Consider the following 26,233-nt stretch of genomic DNA (forward strand, 5'->3'; position numbering starts at 1 on the left):
TGTCATTTCGATACGGTAGATTTCTGTGAAGAGAAGGACGGCAGAGGCGAAGGAACACAGCTCTGTCAGCTGGTAAAAAGAAAAGAAGCTGCAGTATTATACTAAAACGATGAAACCATCGGATAAGCCTACTCCAAGGAACTAGTTTCTTGTCTAGTTTTATTTTTTTATTGAATTAAATGACGTAGCTAATATTCTTCTGATCAAATTTATGATTAGCGACTGCCAGTGAAAGAGGGCTGTGTCATTGAGAAGGCAGGACACGTCAGGAGAGAGAAAACGCTGGGAAGCTAACGTTACAAATTCTATTAACATTACAGCTAACTCATCTTACACAGCTAGGTCGCTAGCTACTAAAACCATAAAAGCATATCATCCATATCGGCCTCGTCGTATATAAGTGTGGTCAAGCTGGAACAGATATCGTCAACCAACGCTTGGATCAAGGGTAACGTTAGCCCCTAAAAGGTGAAAAGTGATTTTATTTTTTCCTGGTCACTGTGTCCTCTTTTAATATGTAACGTTAACATAAGCCATCTCTTTGACTGCATTTCATGAATTGTTGTTGAAATATATGAAAAAACCTATATGTAGTTCGCTCGAATAATGAAAAGACTGACTAAACGTCGTCGTCTTTCTGCATTTAAAGGGTGACTAGCTGACGTTACATGGTAATGTTAACGTTAGCTAGCTAATGTTAGCTTGCTAACTAGCCAGCTAGCAAGCCTTTGCCGAAAAAAAGGAAGGAATTTTTTGAAGGGAGTATGTCGCATTATTCTGCTTTGGGTTTGATCGCTAAAACCATAGAGTGTGGGAGGGACGTGCATGGTTGTATTGCTTTATAAAAGGTTACCAAAATCAGGGTCTGCTGGGTAGGTAGGTAGCCGGTCAGTCGCCACTGTCGGATATGGTTGCCGGGGGTTGCCTATATTAGCTTTGCCAGCTAGAACTAGCCAGGCGTATTCTGTGGGAACGTCACGAGGCTATAATTAGAGAGCTAACGAACGAGTCAGAATGTAATCGAGTCAGCTACCAGTTGTGAAGACGAACCAACTGTCTTTGTTCCTGACTACACTTAACTAATTATGTTCACGCTTAAAGGGTCTGCAAACCTATTCCATTATATGACAGAAGTCGCCACATCATTGCTATAGCCACAGCTATTTAGATAAGTTACAGATAATGTGGTTTGATTGAGACGCTGAAATGAACATCAAATTACATTGTTTTTTTCTCCAGTCTAGGACCTAAAGGCGACGGGATCGAATATTGCGTGGGGGATAAGAGAACTGCACCAGATAAATGGGGGATTACGGGTTTGGAGTCCTAGTGCAAAACAACACTGGTAACAAGTCTGCTTTCCCAGTAAGAATACACCCACATCTCCAGCCTCCTCATCACCACCAAAACACCTCTCCAAGCCCTGCCACCTTCACGAGCAGTAACACTGCAGGGAATGGCAACAGTAGTGGGTCCCCCTGGCTGTTCCCCGCCACCAATGCCCACAGCAGCATGCAAGATGAAATTCTTGGCTCTGAGAAGACCAAAGTGCAGCAACAGGAAATTCAAGAAACACAAGAGAAACAGCAACAGCAGCAGTCGCAGTTGTCCCCAGCCCCTCAAGAAAGCGGGATCATATCAGAAATGGACAAGGCTCGATCTGAGGAGGGCAAGGGTGAAGGTAGCCCCTCGGACGTTAGCAATGGCAAGGAGAAGCTGCGTCTCGAATCTCCTGTGCTGACGGCCTTTGACTACCAAGAGGCCCCAGGACTGGGCACGGCTGCCCAGTCCAGTTCTTCCTCCTCCTCCCTGACCAGCTTCAACAACTGGTCTGCTGCTATTCCCCAGACCCCAGCTTCCACCATCATCAACGAGGACATCAGCTTCTTCAACCCGGCTGCCTCAGCCAACAGTGGGCCGCTGCTGTTCCAGAACTTCTCACACCACGTGAGCCCGGGCTTCGGGGGCAACTTCTCGCCCCAGATCGGCCCCATCTCGCAGCACCACCCCCCGCACCCCCACTTCCAGCACCCGCATAGCCAGGCGCACCCCCAGCAGCACCGCCGCTCCCCGGCCAGTCCGCACCCGCCGCCGCCCTTCCCCCACCGGAGCGCGGCGGCCGCCTTCAGCCAGCTGCCGCATCTGTCTAACAACCTGAGCAAGCCCCCGTCTCCATGGGGCAGCTACCAGAGCCCCTCACCCTCGCCCTCCTCCACGTCCTGGAGTCCCGGCGGGGGTTACGGGGGCTGGGGGGGCTCCCAGAGCCGGGACTACCGCAGGGGCCTGAACGGCGGTATGCCTCCCCTCAACTCCATCTCACCTCTGAAGAAGACGTTTCCCAACAACCACGTCGTGCCCTCGCAGAAGTACTCCCGCGCCAGCCCTGGCTTCAATCCAAAGTCCTGGATCGACGAGAGCGTAAGCCGGAGTGAGAACATCTTCCCCTTTCAGGTGAGAGGCCTTAAGCCTGCCTTCCATCCTTCTCTTCTCTCTTACACCCTCCTTGTCTTTGCCCAAGTAGGAGTATGTACTACAGGGAACAGCATGTTATTTCGGTTGACACACGTCGACTGCAATGTTGATTTTGCTAAATCTAATTTGCTTGTCAGTGCCTGTCTGGCTGTGGTGTGATGATGATGAAATCATGTGTACTGCAAGCAGGGAGCACAAGAGGAGGGTGGGGGTGGTAACGCTGGGAACACCATTGGCCCCGATGACTAACGGAGCTTTCGCACTCATAAAAATGTAAGAAAGAATCAAGTGCCCCATCTTACGGCAGGCCCCAGATGCTTTTACAGTGTGTTCCACGGGGAAGAGAGAGAGGTAGAGAGAGATGGGCAGTGAGAGGGAGAGAGATGGATAAGCATTTCTGGGAAGGAAAAAATTGGGGGAATACATTTGCTGGAGCCATATAGCTGGCCTAATTTTTTTATTTTTTTTGTTTCATTCATAATTTCGCAAGTGGGTGGTTAAGGATGATGCGGTATTGCGTCTGTCACATCTTCCTATTCATTAAGCTGGCGGTATTGTCTGGAGAGGCAAAATGCCCGTGTGCTTATTTTATTGATCACGCATGGCGAGCATGACAGCAGTGCGGGGGAGGGGGGTTGGGCTGTTCATGGAACCCCGGTTGAGGAAAAAACTGGAGCGAGCGCTGCCAGAGGATCTGATGATGTTCACACAGCTTCCTGCCGGGCACCTACATCATTAGCCTGTTCTGTATGGTATAGCGAGCTTCTGCCTTGTGTGATCTAGCCTGGTGCATCACGTGCATCCAACTGAGGCTGCCGTTTGTTTTGCATAGGGCTGGCTTTTTAGCACTTGCCCGCATTGCTGTTTCTTATTCTGGCTTCTGTCGCTGCTGCTGCTGCTGCTTTTTATGTAAGATTGAGTGAACACAGTTGAAGTGTTGTGTATGGGGTGTACAAGGTAGATCACGTCATGGGATAAGTGGAAATTTGTTATTCACAACAGTGTCAAGTCTGTTGGCTGAATTAGTGTTTTGACTGTGTGTGTTATGATCTGCTACAAGGTCTTGGTAGAACAAACATTTTTCAAAAAGAAAAGCCAGTCCTGCTGTTTCCAATTTAATCAGGCTGTTTGTGTGATGATCTTGGGTAGCCTGAAGTAACCATCTAAAGCTGCTTCTCATTTGGAAAGCTGTCACTGGGTTTTTCTGAACAGCAATGTTTTTATTTATTTAATGTGGGGGACAGTGAGTGATTTTTTCTGAAGACCTAGCTTGGCTTTACGTATGATAAGGAGACCAGCTGTAACTAGAGGTCAGTTGTTCCATTCTGTCAAAGCAAACATGGCCTAATGGTTAACAACAGGTGAGGCTCAATATGGCTGTAGTTTGACCTTTCTGTTTTAGGCATTGGTCCTATTTTTCTTTTAGTAATAATGATGGTGATTCCAGGCAGTTTCCAGGACGTATGTTCCTGGTAAGTGGGCACATAGGAAGGCATCTGACTTTAATTCATCTTGTTGTGAACACACAATTGGCATTTGGTGTGAGTAGCTGAATGTCAGTGAAGATTAGGCCCACAGTAGAAGGCCCTGAAGTTAGACTTGATACAATAGCATATAGTGTGGTGTACAGGCCAGCTGGTTGCAGTAGCTTGTGTGTCTTGTTGGATATAATGTGAGCAAAGAGTGGTGGTGCTACTGGAGCTTTCCCGAGACCAGAGAGGAGTCACGACCAAGAATATCTGAACTTATGTGTGAAAAAAAACTGCTGTCTCTGATTAAGTCTGTTGGCAAGATGGCCTACTCGCTCACGTGCGCACTCGGGCATACACAAGTATGACGCACACAACCTACACATTCATTTTCTTTCATACACACACACACACACACTGAGCTGCCAGCACAGAGCCTCATTTAAGAAAGCCTATATAACAAACAGGGTAGAATTTAGAGCTGGTGGAATGGTCTGGTGATTGAGCGTCGAGGCTGAGTAAGCCCTTGATTAGGACCGAAGCAGATATTAAAGGCTCTTCTCTCTCCAGGCTTGCTGCCTCTCCTCTCCTGTCTCTGTTTATGTATTTAGCATGAGAAGCAGCTATTGTGCTGCCTACATGTACCCAGGGCCACCATTACATGCCATGGTTAAGCGTCTCCACCAAAAGGGCTAGTAGGCCTACTCTAGCTTTTAAAGAGACCTGTAAATCCATACGCACAGCCACACACACATAGCCACACACAGCCACACACACAAACACAGCCACACACATAGCCTAAACACACAGTATGTCTTGTTTTTGCCATGGTTGCATGCTGCACCTTGTTAAACAAAGTGTTGTATTGTGTTGAGCTGCATCATCTTTCTTGCTTTTTGCTCTGCACTGGACTAGAGAAATCTGCTGGAGTTTGTTCCTCTGGGTATATCCCATAGGTAGGCTTTATTCTGGCAAGCTTTGCGGGCAACCTAACGGCCGCCTAAACATTTTTGCTTTCTTGCCGTCTTTTTTCCCTGAGGAAAAATCTCCGAACAAGGCAAAACTGGTCATCTTTCCATGTAGTTCAAAAGCTCTGAAGCTGTCAAGTGAGATTTGATTAACACAAACATTACACCCACCACACAAACTGAATTGGGAGAGTACGGACAGGCATCCCAGGTCTTTCACTCTAAAGCCTGGGCATCCTCTTAGCAGGGCGCAAGCGGCTAACACTCTCCCTGACTGAGTGTGTGTGAGTGTGCGCGTGTGGGAGCAAGGCCCAGCGGGGGCATCCGCCCAAGAGCCTGTTTCCCATCAGTTTTCCCTCGGCCACCTCTGGAGGTGCGTGCAGGGCACTAGAATACAAAAACGTCAGCCATTTATGGTCTGATGCAAGTCCCGTGCAAACGTGTTTTGGTGGACGCTTCGGCGTTTCCTCTCTTTGCTGGGGCTTGAAGGGTCAACTCATTGCCATCCTGTCTCCACCCTTGTTCTGTTTATTGCAGATTTCGAGAGTTGTTTGACAGAACATGTTCATGTTAGCAGGGCCTTCAGTGTGTGTGTGTGTGTGTGTGTGTGTGTGTGTGTGTGTGCACACGTGCACATGCATAGAGTGTGCCTCTGTGACTGCTTGCAGTGTTCTCTAGGCTGGGACTGTTTTTGTTTTTTTTTGGTGGCAAATAGCTCTTGTATTCCCCCCCCTGGTTCCTTGCTGGGTTTGACTGTAAAGACTAGATCAGCCAGTTCTCAGTGGTACTGTCCCGGTAACAAATTTGAAAAATAATAATGGCCGAAGCCACCAGAAGACTAGGTGAAGCTCAAAGGCATCATGTTTGCTTGTAATGGTCTTGGTGCTATAAGTATGATGGGCTCTCTCTTCCTCATACCTGGCAAGCAAATGCACAGTGAGCACAATGCTAACACAGCAGGTTTGCAATAGATCCTTGGCCCCAGCCAGAACCGAGACCTATCCATACCCATCATCCGTTTGTCACCCTGAGCTGCCTGTGCTTCTGTAGTTCTTCGCTTCCTTCACAGCCAACAAATCATGCGGCTCTGTTTAGCGCTCGCGTGGCATGTTTGAAAGAATAAGTATGCACTTGGAGAGAACGCATAATTTTTGCATATATAAGCGTGTTAAAAGTGGCTAAATTGGCCAGTCTTTCAAGCTTGGGTTCACTAGGACTTTCCACCACAGACTTTATCGAAAGGGGTGTGCGAGAGGAACACGCTTGGTAGGTCACACATTTAGCTAAATGTGACTGCAGTTAGGGCTAAAAACTGCCTCCGGCTAGCCTGGCGAGCCAGACCCACATTAAAATGTAGGGTCTGGGCACTCACCGTTCGCAGTGCTCAGTTCTAGGGGCGGAATAATCAGTTGTCTGTCAAATTCCCTCTGCACGCAATAGGACGCAATAGGATATTTGTTTTCAGGTAGCAGGGAATTCAAGCCAAACCGTTGCAACTCTGCCGTCAATCATTATGTTAAGCCCACCAAACGACTCTATACACGATTTCAAAGGCCTGATTAAGTTTCGATTTCTGGAGCTCACAAGCCAACGGAGAGTTGCTAGACTAGCCCTGGCAGCAAAAATGTAATTTACTGCCGCTAGGGGCGCGTCTAGATTTCTAGGCTAGCCTCCGGCTACTGTCTTACTAAACAGCATTGTTTTAGTGAGCCATTAAATACTTACCAAGTGGAAACGCCAAGTAATCACATTTTATGCTGCCATAAAGCTAAGGTAAATTCTCAAAGCAAGCAGAGCCACCCTCCAATTTATTTTACCCTCATCCTGTTGATTCAAGGATGTTTTTTTTATCCTGATGGTTATTCAACTTGTTCAGTCAATTGTGATGAGTCCAGGCCAGTCTTGAGAGATGAGTTTGAAGGCCAGTCTTGAGAGATGAGTTTGAAGTCCAGTCGGTTTCTTCCTTGGAAGCATCTGAGTCACAGCTCTTGGCAGGTGTCTTGATCATTCCCAGAGGAGCTTGACCTCCAAAAGCCCTGGCTAAGATAGAAAGCACCCACAAATAAACTATCAGCCTTGATGATTTGGCCTACTCAAGCCAACTAGCCTTGCCAGTCTGTCATGATGTCACTGCAACAGGAATCGTGACTGACTCAAGCCATTAGCTGTGGTTAGAAGCTCCGCAATTAGCCGTGCATAAATAGCCTGGAATCGGCGAGGATCAAACTGACGCTGTCGGCCTTTACAAGCCTCGCTGTCTGCCCCACTGTCTCTCGGCAACCTCCCGCAGCTCGCTCTGACACACGGGAGGGCATGTAACAATATGACAATAGAGGTTAAAACGCAAACAATGAAAGGGCTAAGTAATGTGGGCCAGGCGCCGGGGCTGCTTAGATGATAATGAACAGCAGATAAGCAGCGGTGACCCGTGGGCTGTTTCATGGGGCTAAATGACTGTATTAGTGAAGGCGATCTGTGAATGTCGTGAAAGGACTCCCCCCCCCCCCCTCCCCCCCACACCTCTTCAACCTCCTACTCGCCTGTGTGTTCATAGGCTTAGCAGCAGGGCAGGGAGTGATTTTGATGTGGAAAGGCTTTGAAATACCTTCACCGGCAATAATGTCAGAGACACACACACACACACAAGTTGCAACATCAGATATTAAGCCCACCACCCCCACGCTCACCCTTTTTCATTAGTTTAGCGGTGACATTTCAGATTAATGTTGTTTGAAACACCCTTCACGTGCTGCTCTACATCACCCTCGTCACAGCCCTTCAGCACGGGTCTTTCTCAGAAAATGCACTGTCAAATAAATAAATAAAAGTCTTAAATAATCCACCAGTTTAAGGCAGCTGAGTTGGGCTGTGTTATTGCAAACTACAAGGTCATCTCAACCAAGAAAGGGGAGGGAAAAAACGTGCTTGGTGCACAGAGGTCTGGCTTCATCTGGAGTTGCCGGTTAAGCAGCTACTAATTATAGCCTCACCTTGCAGAGAACAGAAATGTAAAAATAGATGTCTGGACGATCCTGTATCGGGAGTCGCCCTTTTGAGAACTTCCTGTCCGTCCCCATGGGCTTGATATGTAGTTTCACCTGTGGAGTAAATTCACCTTTTATAAAATTATAAAAAGGTAAGAAATGATTTGCTTTTGCAGTTGCCTGCAAACCTGATGAAATGCTTTGGACCAATATCTCAGCTTGGCATTTACAACCTACAAATGTGTCTGTAGTGTCAGGCTATTTGTTGGTCCCTCTTAACAACTCAACTGGCTTTAACCATTTTAGTCAATTGTTTTTTTTCCTCCCAAGTAATTCGGTTTCATGGCTACACAGTTAACATAATTAGATTTGCATTCATTCATTTCAGCAAAGGCTTTTATCTAAAGTGGCACAGCACTGATATATATATTTCCCTGTTCTTATTCTATTGCAGGCGGGGCGGGGGAGCAGCAGCACAGGGTAGAGTGAGCTGTAGAATATGTGAGAGTGAGAGAGTGTGTTAGAGGAGGAGGAATAGGAATAAAGGGGTGATATGAGGAGAGTGAGAGCGAGCGAGGGGTAAAAATAGAATGTGTGAGCATATGCGAGTGATGGGAGTGGGGCAGATTGACCTCCACTTGTAGTGGAGATGATTTGGTCTGTGGTCTGTGCCGTTTTTAAGCACTCGTACGGCACACTGTACATTGCTGCCGCCTTAAGCCGTAGGGGGATGAAGAGATCCATGCACATGCCGGTCTGTGACGGTGGGGAAGGCCGATCAGATGGTTAATCGCCATGTCTGCCAATCCAGTCAGTCGCCTAGCAACGGCAGCAACGCCCATGGAGAGGCCGCGGAGGCTGGCACGCGTTGGGTGAAGCTTGGCATGTGTTGCATTGTCATGTGTTGCTATTGTTGGCTGGGGAATACAACAGTGATGTGCTCATTCAAAGAATTTGGTGTTAACATTTGATCTCAGCCATATGTGGGAAAGGAATGATTATGACAGTTATATTTTTCCGGACAAAGACATTAATGCAACATGTTTGTTATGGTTAAAGCTTTGTTTGTGATCCATACTGTAATTTTCTGTTAGTGTGCCATAGGGCCTGGGCAGTTCATTGAAAATGTTCAGGCCTTATCTAGCCTTCTAAGTTAACCAGATGTCATTCATGTCAGGCTGTTGATTATGTCAAGTTGTATACATAGGCCTTATAATAACAAGTATTATGTCAGATGTCATGAACAGATTGTTTTGTCCTAGAAGTATTACAGAAAGTGATCATTTAAAATTTGACAAAACAAGATACATTATTGTGGATTTATCATCACCAAGATATATCTGTGAATTAATTGTGATATTTATTTAAGGTCTTATCACATTGCCCTATTGTGGATAATAGTAGGAACTCCAGAGACAGTTAAAGGTTTTAACTCTAGTAAGCTGCCAGCTCTCTGCTGCGCCGTTAGTATAGCGTCACGCACCAGCTCCTGTTGTGGAGTGAGGAGCCTGGTGCAGCGTGTACTAATGGTGTGCAGCTTTAATCTTGCAGTGGGAATTGTGTTGCATTAGCCTGGCGAGATCTGTACCGTTTCATAGCAACTGCTCCAAGCCGACAGAATCGCCCCGGTTCCGTCTCCCACTGGTTCCTAATGCTGTACGCTGTGATTGCGAAGGAGGACATGGTGATGGTGAAATGCAGTGTGAATGTAGCCCACTGAAATATTCAAACCATTAGGTGAGCGTTTCACAAAAAGATTTGGGCAATGGTTTTTAGGCATACGTGGGCCGTCATTCTACAAGTAGGCTATATAGACCTAGGCTATCTTATGACTAGTCTATGGGTTGTACGTTGAGATCTCCTCTCCACACCTGAGCTCTCCTATTTCGCTGGTGTTTTAGTGTTGAAGGGGTAGGGTGTGAATGGAAGGCTTAAAGTGACCATGAATGATCTGTAGGGATCGTGGCCCCTACAGTCACGCTGAGTTGGATGTTCTCTGACATTGTGTGCTGGCTGTGATGGTGTGTCGCTTCTGCCCAGGCAGGTTAAACTGGCAACGAAAAGCGTCAAGGGAAAATGTCAAGTGACTTTCTATTCGTGTGGCGTCAACATGACGTCAGGCTTTTCTTGTTTAATGGCAGCCCTCGTGTGTGTGTGTGTGTGTGTGTGTGTGTGTGTGAAAAAAGTCCAGTGTCGTGTGATAAATGTGTTATCAGACTGCCACGTTGAACTGGAGCTTAAAGCCAGAGTCGAGGGCTTTCAGCTTTTAGTTACTAGCGTCAGCTGTTTCTGTTCGCCTGTGGAGTTTAAAGTACACGTCAATCATTTGCCTGTTCTGAACTTCAGCCCTGCAGTGCAAATTTCATTAAATATAATTAGAACGTTAATGTAAAGTATGTATGTATTTTTCAAGTTTCGAGTAATGTTCCCTAAAGATTTAGACGACAGGGACGGCTATTTTGAGAATTAGTTTGAGTTCATAATTTTAAGTTGGTTTTATCACCATAGCACTTGGATTAAAACTGTCACACTCTCACACTGTTAGTACACTTTACATTCTGAAGGGTTTTTAGACTACAGATGTAACCCTTGTGTTTTGAAGGACCACTGTTGTACTTGACAAGAGACCCCTATATTAATCAATTCCTGTCCTTCACCTTCTCTCTCTCTCTCTCTCTCTCTCTCTCTCTCTCTCTCTCTCTCTCTCTCTCTCTCTCTCTCTCTCTCGTCATCCATCCCTCTCACTCACACAGGAGCGCACTCGTTCATTTGATGGCTTCAACATGCATTCGCTGGAGAGCTCCCTCATCGACATCATGAGGGCTGAACAGGACACCCTTAAAGGTGAGGGCCGATTGGCATGAGAGGGCCGCACTGGACACTGCACTGCACTGCCCTGCAGAGAGGGAGCATTATGTATTCAATACGCAATGGAAAAACAACAGCAACCAAAACCACCATAATGTAGCCTTAGGCTGAGAGGACAAGAGGGAGGTAACTCTGTGAAGTGTGAATACTCTTATAATGAATAGGTTTATGCATGATTAACACCCGTGAGTGATGTTTTGAGGTCTTTTTAGGTTGAAACATCACTGATTTGTTGGGTATAACAGCTTCAGATAAAGATGTTGTGTCTGCATAGAGCATTGCTTCTTCCTTTCTCCACTGCACTCCCTGACCACTGGCACTGGCAAGGTCTCATATCAGATGTCACTTTGTGACTTCCATTTTGTTTTGATTTCACACACACACACACACACACACACACACACACAAACCAGGAGATATTACTCCTTTACAGTATTTTAGGTTCTGATATTGTCTTTTGCTCTTTATGTGTCCCCACCCCATCCTCTCTGTTTCCCTTCCTGGCTCTTGCCTCTGGTCACCTGTTTTAAACGTTCCTGGAGAGTGCCGCAGCTGTCCCTCATGTGTTCTGTTCCTGGGTTTGGAGCGTGGTAGCCCAGCAGCTAAGAGGCTTCATGGGTAGACTAGAGCAGCCCCAGCTACCCTGACCTACAAAAGTCAGCCGTGCAGCTGAGGCATAGCTCCAGGCTGGAGCTTCCACAGGGCCCTGTCTCGCCATGGCAGGCCCAGAGACGAGCTCCTCTGCTCGGTGTGAGGGGCAGTGGTAGTCCCCCCACCCTCCACTTTACTCTTCCCCTTTCTATCCCCCTCTACATTTTGCGCATTTGTGCAGTTTGCCACGCTGCAGGGTTGGTGGCATAGTTTCATAGCGATGAGGTTGATAATGAAGATGGATGAAGTGCTTAGCCTCTCTGGTGTGGTTTTCAGGCCAAATTGGGCCAAAGACTGGGAGATGCTTGGCAGAGAGGGATTCCACCAAGATCATAAAGCCTGTCTCCTATTTGCATGCGACATTTGTAGAATCATCTAAAGGGACCAATTCACTGCCTCTATTGTGCCATTTTCAAAGGTGCTGTTTTGAAAAGCAGATGAGGTTTCATTTTGACAGGGTGTGCTTGTGTTTGTAGGAGGGAAACTCGCCCCCTTCCATCTGATCTCCATATCCAGAGCAAACAAGCAGCAGTTCTGCAAGTTACTCACCAGATAAACTGCAGGCCCAATGGAACTGGAGCCCAATGCAGTGGAGCAGCTCAAACAGGGAGTGCGCTTGTCAAAACATTTCAGCCCGCTCCACTTCAATTTTCTGAAGAGCAGCCTGACATTTATTTAGTCAATATAATTCTCATGCAACATTTTTATAGGCTGCCATGTTGCGACCAGACACCAGCTGCACACAGAGGTTTACCAGACGAAAATTACGGAGCGCAGCAGAGTTCACTTGCAATGTCCACCTCCTGCTTTGATTGAAAAAAATGGAAGATCAGAGCCAGGCGTTGCCTTTGAAGAAGCACCTGAACATAATATAGGCCTGCCTGGTTCATAGGGTTGCCATTGGAATGCAGGCGGCTCTACCAAAGTCCTTATAGGCAAGCCTTGTCGCTCGGCAGCCATCTTGGCAAGGACTCCAGCAGGCATCTATTTTGGGCAAACAGGATTAGGCTGTGTAAATGAATAGGAAGACTCATGAATCCACATAGAATGGACAAAAAGTCCCTAAAACAACATTGCTGATATCATGGTTTAAATTGCACGTCAATTGCTTAAACCTTTCAATAATCACTAGGCATAAATGCTATGTGGAAATACATGAAATGCTGAGGTAAGGCAAAATGTCAAATAGTCTGATCGGCTCTTTGTAATGCATGGCAGCTTATCCATAAACAGATCGGCCATCTTTGTTACAAACAATTTTCAGTGATTTGTCTCCTCCCTTATAATGTGTTGTGCTGCAGGAACTTAGTCCCTGTTTTAGTTTCTTTTTGTCCACCTGGTCGTTTAGGCTAAAACTTTAATAACATGACATTGCTCCATGCTTATGATACCACTGCATTATGCTCATAGATCAAGTATGCACACAGAGTGAGAAGTCATTAAAACTTAACACATGAGTATAAATGATGTATCTTACAGTTTATTCCCTTTAGAACATATAGAATCTCATAATTGCATTGTCTGATCGCCTGAGGTCCCCTATGTTTCTGCTGATTTGCTGTCTTCCATCAGTTATTGCTTTTCTCATTGGTAGCTTACTGCAGTACGCAAATACAGGCAACAGCACTAAGAACAAGATGTGCAACAGCATATCTCTGCATCCTCTTAAAGAGCAAGCAAAAGGAAAAAGAAAATATCGGTTCCATAAAAGTTTGCTTTGAGTGCTGTCCAGCATTGTTCCTCTGCCTGAAAAGGTCTCTGTGTGTTCTCCATGGTGTGTTGGCACGGGCACAGCTTTGGCCAGTCCGCTGGTCTGCCCTCTGATTGGAACTGGGAAAGGAGTGGAAGAGAGAGAGAGAGAGAGAGAGAGAGAGAGGGGGAGATAGTTACAGTAACCCTGTGCTATTTGCCCTAGCCACAATGGCTTTACTATGGGCTTATTTCTCCCCTCTGTGTGACCCCCTCCAACCCCCTTCTGCTGCAGGGCCACATCATGGCGCAGTGGCGGTGGGGGAGGGGAGGTGAAGCAGCACTCTACCGGACCCAGGCCTCCGACTTTGGTCTGGTTGAGTGGAGTTAGCTTAGAGTCTGTTAATGGTGTTTTTGTACACAGGTGTTGGAACACACACACACACACACACACACACACACACACACACACACACACACAGGCCCACACACACACATCCATATGCTATATTTCATGTTGGTAAAGCTGGTAATGATTTATTCTCTCCTTTCCTTAAGGCCGGCTTGGATTCACACACCCTGCTGGAGACAGTCCTTTGCCCATAAATGGTACGTAAATAGATTTTATTACCATTCAGTGCCGACGGCTCAACTCCGTACAAAAAAGGATGGATGCATAGAAAGAGGCATGGATGGAGGGAGGGAGGGAGGGATGGAGGTTGGATGGATGGAGAGAGGCAGGTTGTATATGTTGACTTAGTCAGCGAGATTAGTACTTTGTTTGCACACAGGGAACAGGCCTGGGTGGTGTACAGTACGTCTGCTTCCCTGTGTTCTTCATTGTTTTCTGTCTGATTCTCTCTTTCTCTTTTTTTTTTCTCTCTCTTTCTCTTTCTCTCTCTCTCTGAGTGACACAGCCACAGTATGCCTGTGCAGTATTTGCATCTTGGCCAGAGGAGGCGTAATAAGCACCCTGAGACTCCTCCGCAGTCTCCATTAAATGACAGAGTGGAGCTCTGGACGTAGCCGGGGGGGCGGGGGCAGACTGGGCGTCACTTAGGTCATGGTGCGTGTCAGGGTGGTTTGCGGGGTGTTGACCTAAGTGTGTTTAAGAGGAGCTTGGTCTTTGCAAGTGAGGCCTATATTGGGATAAGCCACCCAGTGTATTATTGTGTTCAATTTAATGGGGGGCTCTTTAAATCTCTTTTAGCAGTTTCTGTGTTCATCAGTGTTTTAGGGATGCAGGATAGCAGATTGTAGTTAACTAAAACTGGTAGAGATGCTTTATTTGATGTAGAATTCTGGATTTTCCACCTGCAGGTCTTTCCTCCCACATTCCTGACCTGTGTGTTATTTGAAGGGCTCGCTGTTGTTTTTGGTCAAACAAATGAATGTTGCAATTGCATTGGTCAATACAAAATCCTCAATACAAAATGGATTCACAGTGAGATTCACAGCGCATCTCTCTAAATTGAAGATATTTGATTGAGCCTGTGTATTGATGAACAGTTTAGCAGTGCCCCATTTTGTGAGTGGGCTCTTAGCTATTTGTTTGAGCCTGTGTATTGATGAACAGTTTAGCAGTGCCCCATTTTGTGAGTGAGCTCAGAGATTTTATGGGATGACAGATATTTGTTCTGATATTTCACTTCAACCGATTCTTCGAGTAGACAATAGCCCTTCAGTCAATTCCAATCTTAGAGCCAGCAGAATTTACTCCAAATTGAATTGCTATTAGGCCTCAAAAGAGATGGGATTAAATAAAAGTTTGGATTAAATTGAAGATTATTGTTCAGCGCATGTTTTCTGCAGGATTTGACAGATTATCTCTAAAGGGGGCAATAGCTTGATGTTGCCTGCTCCGATAATGACCTGAAGGTTTTATGGGACATTGGGGGGATTTTTGTACATTCATGTTTGTCCACTCATGGGTCATCTGTCTTATTTTACAAGCAGCAAGGAATTATGGGAGGAGACGAGGTAAAGGAAATCATTTTAAAACCTTTGAAACTTGAGCTTCACAACCATTTCTCTTTTGATTACTACTGAACAAATAAGAATGACTGAATGTTCTGCCCTCTGAGGCAGCCTGCATGATGTGATTTTGGTGGAAATCATCTGAAAAGGAACTGTGCATGCAGCTGTGGGGTGATATTAATCAGTCTGTCGTGTGTGTATGTGATTTGGTGTTTCTGTGCATTTGTATGCGTGTGTGGGACATCGGCCGGTGTTGTGTTCTTGCTATGAATATCTAATGAAGGGCAAAGATAACCCATGTCTGGTGACTGAACACACACACACACACACACACACAGAGAGACAGACAGACACACACACACTTCTCATGTTGCGGCAATGGAACAGTATTGTCACGCAATTGGATCGGGCCGGCATGCATTTCTAGTGCCTGCTAACTGCTGTAATCATATGGAAATCAGACCTTGCTCTCGTAGGTTCGGATCAGATGCCCATCTAACTGTTCCGCGTGTGTGTGTGTGTGTGTGTGTGTGTGTGTGCTCCACGTTCTCCTGCCCCACTCCACCTGACGGACGTCCATCTCTGGTTTTGCTCCGCAGGCCACTCGTCCCTGTTCCCTATGGAGGACGGCTTTGGGGAAGATGAGCGTGGGGAGCAGAGCCTGCCTGGCCTGGGTTCCCCCCACTGCTTCCCCCACCAGAACGGGGAGCGCGTGGAGCGCTACTCGCGCAAGGTGTTCGTGGGCGGCCTGCCCCCGGACATAGATGAAGGTGAGACTGCTTTTTATAACCAAACCCAAAGCTCTCCTCAGTTTCTCTCTCTCTCTCTCTCTCTCTCTCTCTCTCTCCCTCTCTCCCTCTCTCCCTCTCTCTCTCTCTCTCTCTCCCTCTCTCCCTCTCTCCCTCTCTCCCTCTCTCCCTCTCTCCCTCTGTTTCCCTCTGTCTCCCTCTCATATGGCTCTTTGGTTATCTACAACGATGCCATAGATACACAGCCATTCATGCATCCCTTATTCACACACATGCTCACTGTCTCTCCTCAAAAACAAACAAGCGCACAGACAACACAGTAAATGTTGTCTCTGATCACAAAATGCATACTATGGCCCTTAAAGGCTCAACGTCCAGGTGTTCCCAGATGAGTCAGTGACTAAAGTTCACAGAGGCTCCATTCAAAAAAACAAATTGACGCTGGCTATAACCCAGTCGTCGTCCTCCTCAGCGGCCCTGGCCCGGTAGGAATCCTCCTTAATGGATTTTTGGACCTTTTTAAAGGAACTTCCATTCAGTCCATCTGTTTTGGATTGGGAAGTTTTCCATTCCTGTCCGAGCCAGCATGAAGCCGGGCACGTCCTCCTGTGCAGCATGTGGCCCCGCACTGTTTATCTCCAGCAGTGGATGTAGTTTAGACTGTCAGGTGTGCTGGAGTGTTCGCTCCTTTCCTCCATGACTATCTTTTTTAGCGTTTTTTCCCCAGTGTGAAATTGCATGGCATCCACACTAGGGCTGTCACTTTACGTTCGAAAATCGATTGCGCAATCGATTGGACCAAACACCACAAGTTTCGAAAACTAAAATAGGGAATCGATTTTAACCAAATATGTACACTATTAATTTTAAACAAATAAAAACGATAGATGTAACACAATTCACAAATAAGAATATAACAATATAAAAGAATTCCGAAGTGTGAAAGCTAAAAAGAAAATTCCCAACAATTTTACGCACCGGAAACAGCTGTTTCAGTCAGCTGCTGTGCTGCTCGTGTTTTGCCAAAAAATGGAGGACAATGCAATCAACCTGTGCGACATGTAGAGAGACGATTGAGGCCTAATAACTTGAGGAGTTCAATGTGGAAGTACTTTGGAATTTTGGTATATCAAACTATGGAGAAGAACAAAGCGGTAGGCTATGCAAACTGTGCAATCGAGTTCTACGTAGGTGAAATTTGTTTGACATTTCTAATCGTAAACACAGACACAGCTACGTTGAAGCCTGCACTCCTGTTTTGTCATTGTGCACGAAACTTCAGGCCTATAAAATATTCAGAAATATTGTTGGCTTGTGTCTACAAGCGCCCTCTTTACGTTCGTCCTAATGCCTGCTAGTTGTTTGTGGATTGGCCTATATTTGGCGTTGAAAATGGAAACGTCTTTAGACATAAAAAATCGATTTTACAATTGATTCAATGAACACTTATGTCTCAAAAATCAAACAGGATTTTTTCACTAAAGTGACAGCCCTAATCCACACTCACTCTGTATTGATTTAAACAGCCATATCTGTTACACCTGTCTTTATATCTCATGCTAATCAAACTTTTTTTTTTTTTTTTTTTCTTTATTGCCATTCTCTCCCATTTCTCTCCTCACTCTTTGTCCTTCAACTTTGTCCTTTCTCTCTTTCTTTCTTTCTCTCTCTCTCTCGCTCTCTCTTTCTTTCTCTCTCCCACTCACTTCATCTGTCCTGTCTTCCAGATGAGATCACAGCAAGTTTCCGTCGCTTTGGACACCTCTTTGTGGACTGGCCTCATAAGGCCGAGAGCAAGTCCTACTTTCCTCCCAAAGGTGAGTGTCTCATCAGAGGAAGATGAGGGGGCTCACAGTTTAAGATGCCAATTACCTCTTGATGGTCCACTTCTTTGCCACTTGAACAGCATTGAGTTGGGTGGCAATTGTGTTTAGAAGGCCTTCACTTGAAATGTCAACATTTTACTTCTTTCTAGAAGGATTTTCATTCATTGTATTCACTTATGCTTCTTTCTCTTTCTTTCTTTCTTTCTGTCTCTCTCTCTCTCTCTCTCTCTCTCTCTCTCTCTCTCTCTCTGTGTGTGCGTGCAGGTTATGCCTTCCTGCTATTCCAGGATGAGAGCTCTGTACAGGCCCTGATTGACGCCTGCATTGAAGAGGATGGAAAACTTTACCTCTGCGTGTCCAGCCCCACCATTAAAGACAAACCAGTGAGTCTTTCTTTCTTTCTTTCTTTCTTTCTGTGTTTCCCTTTCACTCTCTGACACTCTCCTACGTACACACACGCGCGTATGCACATGCGCGCGCGCACACACACACACACACACACACACACACACACACACACACACACACAAACACAAACAAACACACACACACACACACACACACACACACACACACAGACTTTTCCTCCATGTTCTCTATCTGGTATGAATTTTCACATTGTGTGTCTCTACTAATTCTTTACACATTCTTACACACCCAGCATACCAATGGCCTCTTATGATGCACTATGCAGAGGCGTTCGTTTTGTGTTGCTGTGGGTGAAGCTGTGTTTGTGTTTGTGTGAATCAGGTTCAGATCCGGCCCTGGAACCTGAATGACAGTGACTTCGTCATGGACGGCTCTCAGCCTCTGGATCCCCGCAAAACCATCTTTGTTGGCGGAGTGCCCCGCCCTCTTCGTGCAGGTAACACCAGCCGACTCGTGTAGAAATGGAGACTGTGTGCAATGACATGTATGGGTATACTGGCCTATCAGGAGGAGCTCTCTGTTTTGCCTCTAGGAATTGTGGCCAGATTTTGAAAATATACATTTTGGGGAAAACACACACAAATGATAACATGTATATTTGGAATGTTAGTCTCCTTAATTATGACCAAAACATTGTTCTCTCTCTCTCTCTCTCTCTCTCTCTCTCTCTCTCTCTCTCTCTCTCTCTCTCTTTCTCTCTCTCTCTTTCTCTCTCTCTCTCTGTGTAGTGGAGTTGGCTATGATCATGGACAGGCTGTATGGCGGCGTGTGCTATGCGGGAATTGACACTGACCCCGAGCTGAAGTACCCCAAAGGAGCAGGGCGGGTCGCCTTCTCTAATCAGCAGAGCTACATAGCGGCTATCAGCGCTCGCTTTGTGCAGCTGCAGCATGGGGAGATCGATAAACGGGTGAGCTGGGGGCCCTTTCACACAAAACACACACACACACAAACACGCCCAGTGCACCCCCCCCCCCCCCCCTCCCTTTAACACACACTGTATACACATCATTCACAGACAACATAAAGCATGCATGAGAACCTTGCACACACCCAGCATAAGCCCTTAGCAGATACATGTGGGTGTCTAAATGTTGTTGCCTTTGCAACACCCAGTGTTTGGGTGGCCTGGATCCCTCCCTGATACAAACAGTTGCTTGCTCATTCATCCTGTCCAATTTGACATGCAATTCTGGTTCTCTGAAAGGTTAAGATAACATTTAGAGAACATGGGAGGCTTAGGAGCTTTAAGAGTCTTGGGCTCTCCAACAGCTTTGTGTGGCTCTGCATTCAAATACTCACACATTTAAATATTCAACTATTCAAATACCCCACTATTCAAAGTCACATTCAAATATTCCAATATCACCAAAATAAGCAAAGGCTTTATTGTTCTGGTATATCAAGTTTTTCAAAGCATTATGTTTTTAGTTGTCTTTGTTTGATTGTACACACGGGTAGCAACTAAACTTTGTTTTCATTCATGTTTGCAGAACCTCTTGTTAGGGCCTCTGTTTTGTGTGTGTGTGTGTGTGTGTATGACCACCTGTGCTCAGCTTATCTCTGTGGGAACCTACTGCAAAAGGGCCTTTCTCAAGGTTTGCTTCCCCTTCATTCAAAGAGTCAGTTATTGTCTCCCAACAGGGAACGACCTGAGTCAAGCCAGTTAAGTAATGTCATATTGGAACCGGGAGCTGGCAGACCTACCCGCTTGGCTTAGGAGATTACTACCTGTCCAAAGCATTAGAGCTCTATAAACATGAGTCATAGTTTTTCCCACATGCTTGATAGGTTGACATCATTTAAGGCCTTCTGGTTTGAGGGCTTCAGATTGTATCTGTGTGTCTGAAAATGTGTTTGTTTTGTGTACTTCAAACTGAATGACATTCTGTCTATCTCTCTCTCTCTCTCTCTCTCTCTCTCTCTCTCTCTCTCTCTCTGTGTGTGCGTGTGTGTGCGCGCGTGTGTGTGTGCGCGCGTGTGTGTGTGTGCGCGTGTGTGTGCGTGTGTGTGTGTGTGTGCGTGCGCGCGTGCGTGTGTGTGTGCGTGTGTGTGTGTGTGTGTCCACAGGTGGAAGTGAAGCCATACGTGCTGGATGACCAGCTCTGTGACGAGTGCCAGGGCACGCGCTGCGGAGGCAAGTTTGCGCCCTTCTTCTGCGCCAACGTCACCTGCCTCCAGTACTACTGCGAGTACTGCTGGGCCGCCATCCACTCACGCGCCGGCCGAGAGTTCCACAAGCCTCTGGTCAAGGAGGGCGGAGACCGGCCACGCCACATCTCCTTCCGCTGGAACTAGAAGGAGAAGAGAGTGAGGGAGGGAGAAAAGGTGTGAGAGGGGTGAAGAGGAAGAGAGAGAGAGAGAAAGAAAAAGAGAGAGAAAGAAAGAAAGAAGGGGGTAGGCAAAGGAGTCGCAGAAACATTGTATAAATAAATGCACTTTTCTGTTGCTGGTTCCTTTAGTTTAATTTAAAGATTTTAATTTGTAACTTTAATATATATTTTAAAAGTCAAACCTTTTGAAAAGAGGAAAACAATGGATTTTTATTAAGAATTGAAAGAAAGATGTATGTACACAAAAAACAACTCATTTCTCTATTTTTTCCATTAGAATTTATTTTTCTGGTTTTAGTGCAAATTGAGTTGTGAATTTTATTGTTGTTGTTGTTGTTATTATTATTATTATTATTATTATTATTATTATTATTATAAATCCTCCCTAAAGTTTGATATTCTTAACCAATTGGCTCGACCCACTATGTGTAAAAAATCCATTTAGATTCGCAGTGTCTCTGCACCATCATGGCTGTGTGAAAGGTGCACTTAGTTCTTTACCTTTGAGTGGAGATATGATGTTAGATCCTCAGATTTAAACCAAAGCGCAATCACTTTTGGTTTCTGTAGAAAAGGAAAGCAAAGAAAAGAAAAAAATAGACGAAAATTTAGATTTCTGACTTCAGATTTTACAGATTCTCTAGAAGATCAATCGACCTGAACATTCGCTCATTGAAAGGCCGCGCTGATTTTGTTCTCTGTGTGATTTATTCCCCCCCCCCCCCCCCCCCCCAGCAGGTGTTTTTGGGGTGCGCTTTGACCTCCATTTTTGACATGCAAAAACTAATACCTCAAACCTAGCTGCTAATGTTATGAGTAACGTGTAGAGCCCCAGTCGGTCTCTTACTCCTCTCTCTGTCCCCCTCACACGCTACCACCACCGCCAAGGGCAAGGACGTCGGCAAAGGCACTTTGATTTCCCAAAACACTGCTTTGTCAGTTTCCTGTGATTTTTTTTTTTTTTTTTTTTCTTTTCAATTTTGTTTCCTCTTTTCTGTCTTGTTTTAAACCCTGCTGGATTTGGAGAAGCTCAAGTGAAGAGAGGAGCAGGGTGATGCTTTTTGGGGAATGTACAGTTTAGCCATGCAGTGATATTGGGATACTTAGAGACCCACTCATATATTTATATATAAATACCAGGTGTACATATACCAGGTATACCATACCATATATATATATATATATATATATATATACTTCTTGACATGAGGGAACAGTTTGTCCATGTTTATTTCATAAGACTTTTTTTTTTGTTTTCTTTCATTTTAAACCCTGAAGCGCAACTATACTACCCAGTCCCCTCCATATGTGATGCAAGTCGCAATCTAAGCAAAGACCCAAACCGAGAGCAGAGAAAAGGACAAGTTACAGTGACCGAGAGGAGACCGAAAGCACACCGGAGAGAACGGTGTGTGTTTGTGTGTGTGTGTGTTTGGGAGAGGGAGGCAGTGTGGAGACTAACACTTTGCTGAAGTAGCTCCCTTCTGGGGATTTAGTCTCTGTCTATTTGCCAGTCTCTCCCCCTCTCTCTCTTTGTTAAGCAGAGCTACAAAGACCAGACCCCAACCAAAGAGAGCAGTCAAAAAGCCAGGGACACTTTGCATTTTTTTCTTCCTTTCTATCATTATCATCCATCTGTCCTTTCCTCCTTGCGTGTACTCTGTCTTTCGTCAAGTCTTTCATTCTGTCCCCTAATTTCCCCTAAAACAATTGCTAAAAATTGTGCGAGATCCCACTTTTTTGGTATCCCTCTCTGCGTGAGAACCTTAAGGAGTCCAGAGAAACCAAAGATTGGCCTTGAATTGATAAATGGTGCAAGTCAAAATCCATGGCAACACTAGTGAAAACAACCAAACCGACCCTGCAGCCTGGCTCACGGGCCTTTCTACCGCCCCCCCCCCCCCCCTCCCCCCTCTTTCCAAAGGTCAAAATGGAGAGATGAGTTGCTTAAGTAGTCTTGTGTTGAGGAGTTTGCAATAGGTGTCTGATATTGAACAGGTTTTTATTTTTTTCAAGTTGGTTTATTTTTTTTTGGTTGCAGTAGTATTTGGAAATTACAACATAACGATACAACAAACAGGATATATAATTGGCATAGAATCGACAGGCTTACTTTATCTGAATCTGCTAGCTTGTAAATGTCAGGGAGTTAATGCTGAACTATAACTTGATACACTAGTGAGAAACTTATCCTCGTGTTGGCTGGGTGGTGCTTCTCTGCGCTTATTCAAAGTCATCACTATAGCTCGGGGGTGAGGGGTGAACACTTTTAGAAGTTTAAAACACTTTTTGAAGAATTTGCTGTTGATGAGATGATGAAAAGATTATTTTATACATGGCCTGCTGATTTTTGGTACAGTGTTTTCTAGCTAAATTATTTTGTCATGCACATAGAAACATTTATTATGCACTACTTTTCTAAATATTTCTTTTTTCCAACAGTCATTTTAGGCACATTTTTCACAAATGGGAAAACTCCTTTTTGCAATACCTCAATTTTTCACATTGTGAAAGGTAGCTTTTATACTTTTGTTACTGAGAGAACTGCGTATATGGAAATTTTCATTTTAAAGAAAAAAAGTTAAGTGATTTTAATATATATCATTTTAAATTATGCTTTTTATACATTTCAGTGCTGCGGAAACTATAAAACAAAGTGTGCACTTGTGTTAATGCGACTTCTGCAGAGGAGGGATCAAAGTGTATAGCTTAAGGTCTTGGATCTTGTACACTAGTTGAACAGGGAAAAAAGTATAATAAATTGGGGAAACCATAGCAGATAAAACAGCATGGCGTGAACACATCGTCTTTTAGAAATTGAATGTCATTGTTTTGGGTAAAAATGGCTAACCTAGGTGGTAAAAATGGTAACTTAATTTTTTTTTCTTGCGTTTCCATAGCTGGAATCTAACTATTATAAGGAGAATGCAAAATTGATTCATGTTAAAGCTGACTCTCGTATCAAAAGAATGGATGTTTGGTGTTTAGATATTTTAACATTTGAAAATATATATTCTTGAACTGCCAACTAGCTCCTATTGTAATCCTTAGCATGCATGGAAGAAAAAAAAAAGATAAACAAGTACAATTAACTATTGAAATTAATTGTTGTGGTTGTGCACCAGATGTTTAAAGTTTAATTTGTTAAGGACACCCACTCCCTTTCATATGTCAATCTATACATCCTGGCCCCCCCCCCCCCCCCCCCCCCCCCCTCCTTTCAGGCCTCTGCAGAATCCTCAAAAAAAAAAAAGTAGCAGTGTTGTAACATCAAAAAAGAAATACACTGTTAAAGACCTTAGACTCATCCCTACTATCTGTTTTTAAGTACGTAAATACATTTCTTTCTTTTTTTATTTCTTCATTTTTCTTTGTCTTTGCGGAAGGGGAACTTTAAGACTTGAATGTGGTAGATGTTGCAAGTTAACTTCGAGTTGTTATGTGCAATACTTTTTTTTTTTTTTTTTACTTTTTCCAGATAAAGACTCTTTGCAATGTAATTCTTTAATGCCATTTTTAATTGCAAACATTTAAAAAAAAAAAGGATGTTAATGTTTTTCACAGTCATTTTCTACTGTTATTGTAATCCTTTACATGCTGGTGTTTGTAAAAAGAAAAAAAAATACAAGACTATTTGTACTAATATAAATAATTGAAGTTATTTTTAAAACATTAAAGGTTTTGTGCTCATTTGCTTATATTGATTATTTCAAGCTACTGTGATTGCATTGTAATTATTAGGTCAATAATGTATTTAGCTGTTTATTGGTATATTTTTAATTGGAATGTATAATTAATTTTTATAATTTTGATCAGATTTTTGTTATATTTTTGAGGTGAAGCTTTTAATATGTTAAAGTGTCTAGTTTTTACTAATTGCTATATTGTGCTCTACAATATATGGTTCACATTTTCTGAAGGAGAATAAATATTTAAATATTTGTCTGTTAATGATGTTACTTAATGGCAAAATTTCAATAGTTTTTGTGTATGAGAAGGTTGTTGTATTTATTAATAGCATTTTTTACTTAAGATATCACCTTAATTTTTATTGTCATTTCACTTTATAAGTTCCTATTTTTGTATTTTTCTTTCTAATTAAGTTATGTAATAAAAATGTCCATATTCTAGGAGTTGGTCTGTAGAAGTGCTAGTGTAACAAAAAGAAAAATCTAATGTTATTTAATTGTTTGCAGCCAACTATTTATAACAATATGCATAATTTTTAAATATTTGTAATGTGAAATGTTGAATGAATAAAACCTAACTGTGATGAGATGACCGTGTGGCCAGCCTGGTTCAATATGCCCATCTTCACTGTGACACCTCACTGTTGAGGCCACACACAGGATTATGGGGAACATACTGTACAGTGTACACACACACACACCTACACACACCAGTTTCCCAAGAGCTCCCTCTGCAGGCTATGCTCAGTACTGAGGAACTGATATGTGTAATAATTTTGTGACTTACTAAATGTATTGACTCATATATATATATATATATATATATATATATATATATATATATATATATATATATATTATATTATACATGAGTGGTTATGAGTCAATACATTTAGTGAATGTCACAAAATTATTACACACTCTGCAATTGATCCAGAACTACATTTAACACTTGCAATTTGCCTTTGGAAATCAATGAAGTACTCTACATAATGGCCATATTAGGGGCATATTTACTGCTGTGTACTAAGAACCTTTTTCATTTCTGTATTTCTGCACTTTTTTTTTTAATATCCCAGCATAAACCAATCCCAGATGAGCACATGAATTCAGGTCACAATTACCCCTCTCTCATCTTAATGAGGTCACAGCGATGATGAACTGGCTGAGTGGTTTTGGGCGCTCGCTTCCTAGAGTCTCTTTTTTTCCCCCATCATGACAAAAGCTCTCCAATATCAACCCTTTAGAAAGCCTAACCATTTCTGTGAACCATTATACACTGGCTACCAAACAAATGGAAATAGTAAGTAATATGTCTCAACAATTAACTTGTTCACTTTAATCAGTAGAATTACCACCATCCAGCAGCATGATGTTCCCTCAGCTGCACCAGTGCGTTTTTCATTTTTTTACCAACCCAAACATTTTTGAACATGTAATACTGTAGAGATTTTGCCAGCCCTGAGACCTGAATGACTGAGTAGAGCTAGTATGTTGTATTAGGTCAGATTTTGTTAGATTTGTCATTGTGTCCTATTCTTTGTGCACTCTAAAAGTTTCCATCATGTTAGCACCGGAACAAATTCCTCATGTAGCCTACTTGCTGTTAATTCTTTCTTTTTTACACGTGTCTCACTCTGGACTAATGCCTTCTGCTGTTGCTGGGTGGCACCACAGGAAGACCAGCGAATAACAGAGGTGTGTGTGTGTGTGTGAGCTCAGATGCAAAAAAGCTCCCAGTGACCTCATGCGTTTTTCTCTGTCTACCAAAACAAAGCTTTCTACTGAGCCCATCCAGTCTGCCGCCCAGACAGCCATCGGCAGGGACAACAGGAAACACATCACAGTTCTGTCCACTGAGTGAACCGATGAGCTCTCCTTAAAACAACTGACATCCAGCACATCTACAGTACTTACCTCCCACCAACTCAAATTAAATCATTACCTTCCATAGCAGAAACTGACTGTGCCTTCACATACTTTGACAAAATCATCACTGTCAAAATTATGACTAAAATTTAAAAAAAAAGAAAAAAAGCTAATGAAATTATACTTTGCAAAAATGTTTTAGATTTGGATGCCACACTTAGGAATTGTCACGAAAAAAAAAAACATTTTCAAATCTGCAA

General features: G+C 44.0%; 1 protein-coding gene across 5 annotated transcripts; it reads left to right on the forward strand.

Annotated features, from left to right (window-relative positions):
* Positions 1-24,693, forward strand: cpeb4b (cytoplasmic polyadenylation element binding protein 4b). 5 transcript variants are annotated; one of them, XM_042091846.1, is made up of 12 exons: positions 1-468; positions 1,240-2,451; positions 10,647-10,737; positions 13,660-13,710; positions 15,058-15,081; positions 15,678-15,848; positions 17,555-17,644; positions 17,918-18,036; positions 18,404-18,518; positions 18,811-18,992; positions 20,153-20,410; positions 21,694-24,693. In XM_042091846.1, the coding sequence occupies exons 2-11, from the start codon at positions 1,303-1,305 to the stop codon at positions 20,378-20,380; spliced, it is 2,220 nt and encodes a 739-aa protein (XP_041947780.1). In that variant the 5' UTR covers positions 1-468; positions 1,240-1,302; the 3' UTR covers positions 20,381-20,410; positions 21,694-24,693. The 5 variants fall into 5 exon arrangements, with proteins under 5 accessions (XP_041947780.1, XP_041947781.1, XP_041947779.1 ...); XM_042091847.1 differs by lacking the exon at positions 21,694-24,693 and having other exon boundaries at positions 1,245-2,451; positions 20,153-21,374; XM_042091845.1 differs by lacking the exon at positions 21,694-24,693 and having other exon boundaries at positions 2-468; positions 20,153-21,374.
* Positions 24,694-26,233: the final 1,540 nt, after the last annotated feature.

The sequence above is a fragment of the Alosa sapidissima genome, chromosome 5, assembly GCF_018492685.1.
Source record: "Alosa sapidissima isolate fAloSap1 chromosome 5, fAloSap1.pri, whole genome shotgun sequence".
NCBI classification, from domain to species: Eukaryota; Metazoa; Chordata; class Actinopteri; order Clupeiformes; family Clupeidae; genus Alosa; species Alosa sapidissima.

What these genes read in the sequence shown, in the direction of transcription:
- cpeb4b (XM_042091846.1), top strand. Translation starts at nt 1,303, where the DNA reads ATGGGGGATTACGGGTTTGGAGTCCTAGTGCAAAACAACACTGGTAAC. An exon ending in AGAACATCTTCCCCTTTCAG is followed by an intron (nt 2,452 to 10,646) that starts GTGAGAGGCCTT and finishes TCACTCACACAG; the next exon opens with GAGCGCACTCGTTCATTTGA. An exon ending in GCCCCCGGACATAGATGAAG is followed by an intron (nt 15,849 to 17,554) that starts GTGAGACTGCTT and finishes CCTGTCTTCCAG; the next exon opens with ATGAGATCACAGCAAGTTTC.